Source organism: Quercus lobata, chromosome 2, assembly GCF_001633185.2.
Source record: "Quercus lobata isolate SW786 chromosome 2, ValleyOak3.0 Primary Assembly, whole genome shotgun sequence".
NCBI lineage: Eukaryota > Viridiplantae > Streptophyta > Magnoliopsida > Fagales > Fagaceae > Quercus > Quercus lobata.
The window spans coordinates 2,565,304-2,571,393 of NC_044905.1; the positions used below are offsets into that span (position 1 = coordinate 2,565,304).

Below are 6,090 nucleotides of genomic sequence, written 5' to 3' on the forward strand. Positions count from 1 at the left end.
ATGAAGGGATTGAAGCGAGCTTGAAGGTCTGTAAGGTCGTCCCGCCCATACCCATGGTTTTTGTCTCTGTCAGGGTTGGACTGGACTTTGAGTTTGAGTTTGAGGAGAGAAAGAAAGAAGTCCAAATCTTCTGTCCCACTTTCCCTGTTCCACTCTATAATCCACCAATAAAAACTTGCCACGTGTTCACCTAATTAATTAAATATTACTATTAATTAATAACGGTAGTATTAATAAGTCAATAATGATAGTATTTAATTAATTAGGTGAACGCGTGGCAAGTTTTTATTGGTGGAGTATAGAGTAGAGCAGGTGTAAAGGGGTGGGTTGTGCTAGTGGTATTGGGCCTCCTGCTGCACTAAGCCCAAGTTTTTCTGGATAAGAGAGTCCGGACCGGTCTAACTTTAACTTAAGGTGGTCCGGCTTGTGCGCAAACTAAGTCAAGTCTGCCAGAGACATGTTCACGGCAGGCGGAACTGTTTCAGATAAATTGTGACAGGCAGACATAATACTAATAGAATAAACAGGAAATATCTATCCACTTAAATGGGGGAAATGACCAAATAGCCCTTAACATCAATTATAATAACAACACTATTTGTTTTCCTTTTACGGAAGAGAAGGGAAAAAGAAATAACAGAGAAACATCAAATGTTCACGGGTCAATCGGAATACTGGAGGAATTTGACCGGAAATTCAATCTGCAGGAGCAGAACCACAAAGGGGAGAACGTCCCTCCTCAAAGCAGTCAATCTCTCAGGAAAGAATCCTGCTGTAGAGGTTAACAGCCTTGAGGGAAACGGGCCTGAGTGGTTTTCTGCGTAGGTACTTTCAAGTTTTTTCTTACAGAGGGCCAGATTTCATGAGGGAGAAAAGGGATTAATCTACCGGTGCATGCCCACCTTTCTAACTCTCACTATTTCTTTCTTTCTTCTCACTATGTTTTCCTTTTCTATTTCTTTTAAGTTTTTTATTTTCTTCTCTAAGTTCCGTTCGTCCTGTCCCCTGTTCACGGCAAGACCCTCATTTTATAGTGCCTGTCGTGACCCGATTTTACTGTTTTAACCCTTAATTCTCTTTGTCTGGTCTGGGTGTACTGGCCGACCATCACTGTTCCGTCTGTGCGTCGCCCTCCCATCTCCAGACAAGGAAGAGTATTTTGTTTGCTAGTCTGTCGTGGCACCCGGTAGTAAGCCATCTCAGCAGGACACCTCCCTGAAAGAGCCTGAACCGGAACCATAAAAATAGATTTTTCCCCTCTCCCCACCACCAAACCATGCCCTCTGATCCTCTGACCCCCCGACCTCACCATGCTCTGTATTGGCTGGGTACAGACTGGTGGTACCTGGGCCTTGTGTGCCTTCATTCCATATGTGTCCAAAACTTGCCTGCTGCCCATTTATCTGCCGTGGTCTGGAGGCTCGCCGTCCGTGTTTTTTGACCTCTTATGTGGGCTTTTCTTTGTTTTCCTGCTTCATTCAAGAGCTAGGCTTTGTCTGATGATGGGCCTTACATTTCTTTGGCCCACTTCTTAGTTTTCTTTATTTCTTACAATGTTGTACTGTTATTCCTGCCGTAATAACTTAATCCTGCTGAGCCTCTTTTGGGCCAGCCGTTTATTCCTTCTCTCAATGGCTTGGCGTGGCCGCTGTTTTGCTTTTACTTATGGGCTCCTATGTCCCTTTGGGCTTTCCTTTGAATATCCTTGGCCCGTTTGCTTTCTTTGGGCTTCCTTGGCCTATTTGTTAATTCCACACTCCCATAAGTTTTTTACTAACTTCATTGGGCTTCCCTGGCCCAATAACCTTATTCTCATCTTAGTTTGCATTACCTTGGGCCTGCGGCGGCCCTTTCTCGCTTTTCTACCTCATACACTGCCCATGGGATGCTATTTCTTTCTTTCCAGGCTTCTTTGAACCCACTTGCCTTTTCAAGACCCATTTGTTTATTTCTTGGGCTTGGGATCCATTATTCCTGCTGCTTGGGCCTAATGGTTTTGCTGTCTGCTTTGTTAATTCTTTGTTGCCCTTGTTATTGGGTTTTCTTTCTCACAAATGGCCCTCAACATCTAGCCCCCTGAACATATGAAACGTTCCTACGGTTCATATGTGAATGAAAAGACGTCTCTGCCCTTCTCTTTTCTCATCTTTTTCTTCTTCTCTTTTTTCGCGGGTCTTTTTTAAGCTGTGGACCTCTTCTTATATATACATATACATATATATATATATATACATATATTTTTTTTTTCCTTCCTGCTGCGAACAGGGTTGTCTCTTCGAATTTTCCAATTTGGTAGTTATTCTCTAAGCATAGCCGCCGCTTCATTAATTTCATCCCATTCTGATGGCTGACCCGTCACCTTCCTTCGTGTCGTTATTAATGACCTAGGTATTTAAGGAAGAATCCTTCTGCACTTTAAACACAAACTCCTTCTTTTCCAAGAACATATACTCTCCGTCTCTTACTCTTCACCATCTTTTCCCCTTCAAACATTTGTACCCATCTTCTCCGACTAAAACTTCTCACCATGTCGCCGGTGAAAAGCCAAGGTTCTTCCCGCCGTAAAGGGAAGGCGATCGCTTCTGACCCTCCCGCCGTTTCTGATGTAGGTGAGGGGACGGAACACTCCGATTCGGAACAGTCCACTGGGGAAGAGACACGGTGTGACCCCAACAGTGAATGCGCTCCTTTGATCGACCCGTGGTATGAAGTCCACCCTCACTTTCCAAAAGTTCCTGGTGACTATGCGCCGCCGCCGCCGGGTCGTGTATGGCTTGCCCTTGTCTTGCGAAACCCCGACATCTCTTGGGCTCCGTTAGCATCTTCAATCCTCGATCTGGCCATTCGCCAAGGCACCTCGCTTCCCATACCCATTCATTTCGAATTTGGGTCTAGCATTGCCTTAGGTTGGAGAGAATGGGTTAATAGTGAGCTTTCCGATACGGGCTTTATGTGGTTGTTGCAACGAGCCGGTGTCTTGAAGGCTATAGTCTCATTTCGATACCTGTCGAATTTCCGGGACCTCTACAACCTCCCACATTTGGTCCGACGATGGTGTACCACCACCCACACCTTCTTTTTCTCGTGCGGCGAACTCACCATGACCCTTGAAGATGTGGCTAATCAGTTACTCCTGCCCATTCTTGGTGATGCCGATCCTGCCACTCTAGAGTTTTCTCTGGAGGAAGAGGCCATTGAGGCTGAATTGAGGAAAAAGATAGCCGGAAATGCCAAGTTGTCATACTGGGTTAGTTCTTCTTCTAAGTTTTCTGTTGCTGCTCGCCGCGCGACTTTTATTGCATTTTGGCTTTGCAAATTTTTTTTTAGGTCCCACCCCTACTACGCCATAAAGCCTTCGTACTTTCATTTGGCTATTAAAATATCTGCTGGGGTGAGCCTGCCGCTGGCCCCCATGTTTTTGGGGCATCTGTATGTCCAATTAGACATTCTTCGTAGTGATGAGAGTCAGGCTGGGTCCTGCCACATTGTTACCTCTTCCGTTCATTGTACCATACTTCAGCAGTTGTTGTTTGAGCGTTGTGCTTAGTACTTGACAAAGTGTAGATCTGCTCGGTTTGCTAAAGAGAAGTACCAGACATGTCCGAGAGTAATTACTGACTTTTGCGGTAGGTTTGAGTTCGATTTTCTGGTTGCTTTTCGCTGGTCTGGCTTGAAGCTGATTGGCTATTTTGTGGTTGAATCTTTTGATAAGGGCGTCGGTTTTTCTTGGAGGGCCTATAGAAACTTGGGTACAAATTATACTTGTATGGATTCTGCCATGGGTTCGTTTGTTGACACCATTGGGACTGCCACCCCCTTGGTTAGTTTTGATGAAACAGGGATTACTTATCTGGCGGCCACTAATGCCGAATGGCTGCCTTACCTAGCTAATGAAGGCATTAGGTTTGTTCACTATCCTGCCAACTGGGTGAGAAGGCAGTTTAGGTTGGATCAAGATATCCCCGATGACATTTCCTTCCTCATGGAATTTCCTACTTCAGTCCGCCCTTTCCTGCGGCACACTGCCTTTGAGTTTTGGAGGCAGCGCTTCAACGTCGTTACAGTTCCCGGTTCACTAAGGGAGGGTCTCTATACTCTTCCCATGCACGGTTATTGGCACGCGGTGATGACTAGATTTGTAGATGAGCTAGCGGGTAGCCGTGGCTTCTCCCTTATTCCCCCTGATGGGCTAGGTATGGTTGTCTCGGTTAACCCTCGCTTGCTTCTTTCTTCCAAGTCTGTTTTGGCGTATGCTAGGAAACAAAACCAGTCGGCCATTTTTAAATGGGACGCAGAGAAAAAATGATGGTACTGGCATGCTGGTGATTACCCTCCTGGTTGGGAGAAAAAAATCAAGGTAATAAACATCTCAGTACTGAGTAAGAAAGTTCTTGCCAAACTCAAATCTGCCGACAAGACCAAGCCTGCCACCCCACTACCACCTACAGGTGCTTCTCTGGCTAGCAGAACTCGCGGTAGCAAAAGGAAGACAACCCTTCACCCTGTATTTGCTGCTGAACGGAGGGTAAGTTATCTCTCCCTTTTTTTTGACAAAAATACTTCTTAGCTTTCTTGCGGCTAACCTTGCTAATTTCCTTTGCCTCTTTTCTTTTTAGTCCAAGCATAAGGAAGACTCGTCAGTTACCCGCCCAATCTTGCTTGATGAGCCCGAATTTGAGGTAAGTCTCTTTTCTTCACTTCTCTCTTCTTCTTTTTTTCGCACGTGCTCCCTCTGCCATGTGTCTTTTGTTTTTTGCTTAATAATTCCTTTGATCTTCACGTTGGTATTTGTATTCACCTTCTTACCTTTTTTTTTTTTTTTTTTTTTTTTTTTTTTTTTTTTTTTTTTTTTTTTTTTTTTCCAGGAGGAGCCTGAACCTCTATCCATATATCACCCCACTGCCGAGGAGATTTCCGCCTCCATGGGTGTACCCATGGAAGGCTTTTTTAATGGGGCCGATGTAGTATTTGCAACACCCGCTCCCTCTACCGCTGCACATAAGGCTCTTGCCAAAACTCCCACCCCTTCCGTCGAGCCAGTACCCAAAGAGGGTACTCATATCGAAGGGGTTGGTGAGACTACATCTTTGTTTGTCGAGACACCCACTCCTCCAGAGGGAGCCATTCCTCCTACCGCCGTTCAAACCAAGACCGCTCCTTCTGTTCTGCCGCTTGTTATTTCGACCAGTGACCCTTTTGCAGCTATCTTCCATGCTGCAAAGGGCAGTGCTTCCCTTGTTGTTACTCCTTCCTCCATTCCCGGCTCCGCTACCCGTGGTCCTGATATTGACTTATCCTCGGAAGGGTCCGATGACATTCTTGAGGATCCCGATGATGCGCCCGTTCTGAAGAAGAGGATTTCCGATTCCGATGAAGAAGAGAGTGCTTCACCCGAGCCTGACTTCATGGGTATGTATCTTTTCTCCCTTTTTTTTTTTTTTTTTTTTTTTTTGTACTTGCGTTTCATTTGCACGCCTATCTCCTTGCTTGCAGAGACTTTTGAGGGGCCAGGAATTGCAGCAGGCGTGGGAATGACTGCTCCTACCACACCCGTAACACCTATTCCTGCCGCACCTTCAGCACCCTTTTCAGCCGTACCTACTGCTCCTGCTTCCGCTGTGCCTACAATACTTGTTTTTGTTACACTCGCAGCCCCCATTCCTGGTAGCTTTGGCAAGTTTCCTTTTCCTTTTATCACATCCTCTTTTTTTGTAAATCTTCTCTTCCCAGACCACGACTTCTCATTTTGCCTTGCATTTTTTTTTTTAATTTTTATTTATATAGGTCCACTTCCTACTGCCTCTTCTCAGTTTATGGTGGGTAGCAGTTCCATCGTCGTCCCAGATGATGCTGCGACCTTCGTTGCCCGTTTTGACCAACTGTAGGTTAACGACCTTGGTCTAGCAGACTTCTGGGCTTCCGGTCCTCCTTACATGGATTTTTATGGCTTCTGAGTCCCTGAGGATTGCGTTTCCCACTTGGTGATGATCTACAACAGCCGTGGTGACTTTATGCATGAATTCCGTCTTGGCCGTTCTGCTAGGGAGCATTTCTTGAAGATGTTAGGATGCGTGCTGAACAATATTGAGC

General features: G+C 45.6%; 1 protein-coding gene across 1 annotated transcript; it reads left to right on the forward strand.

Annotated features, from left to right (window-relative positions):
- Window positions 1–4,922: 4,922 nt before the first annotated feature.
- On the forward strand, window positions 4,923–5,885 carry LOC115977921 (uncharacterized protein KIAA0754-like). The gene is made up of 3 exons (XM_031099951.1): window positions 4,923–5,409; window positions 5,494–5,673; window positions 5,785–5,885. Exons 1-3 carry the CDS (start codon window positions 4,923–4,925, stop codon window positions 5,883–5,885), a joined length of 768 nt encoding a protein of 255 aa, XP_030955811.1.
- The last annotated feature ends 205 nt before the right edge of the window (window positions 5,886–6,090 follow it).

What these genes read in the sequence shown, in the direction of transcription:
- LOC115977921 (XM_031099951.1), top strand. Translation starts at nt 4,923, where the DNA reads ATGGGTGTACCCATGGAAGGCTTTTTTAATGGGGCCGATGTAGTATTT. An exon ending in ACCCGAGCCTGACTTCATGG is followed by an intron (nt 5,410 to 5,493) that starts GTATGTATCTTT and finishes CCTTGCTTGCAG; the next exon opens with AGACTTTTGAGGGGCCAGGA. An exon ending in CCCCATTCCTGGTAGCTTTG is followed by an intron (nt 5,674 to 5,784) that starts GCAAGTTTCCTT and finishes TTATTTATATAG; the next exon opens with GTCCACTTCCTACTGCCTCT.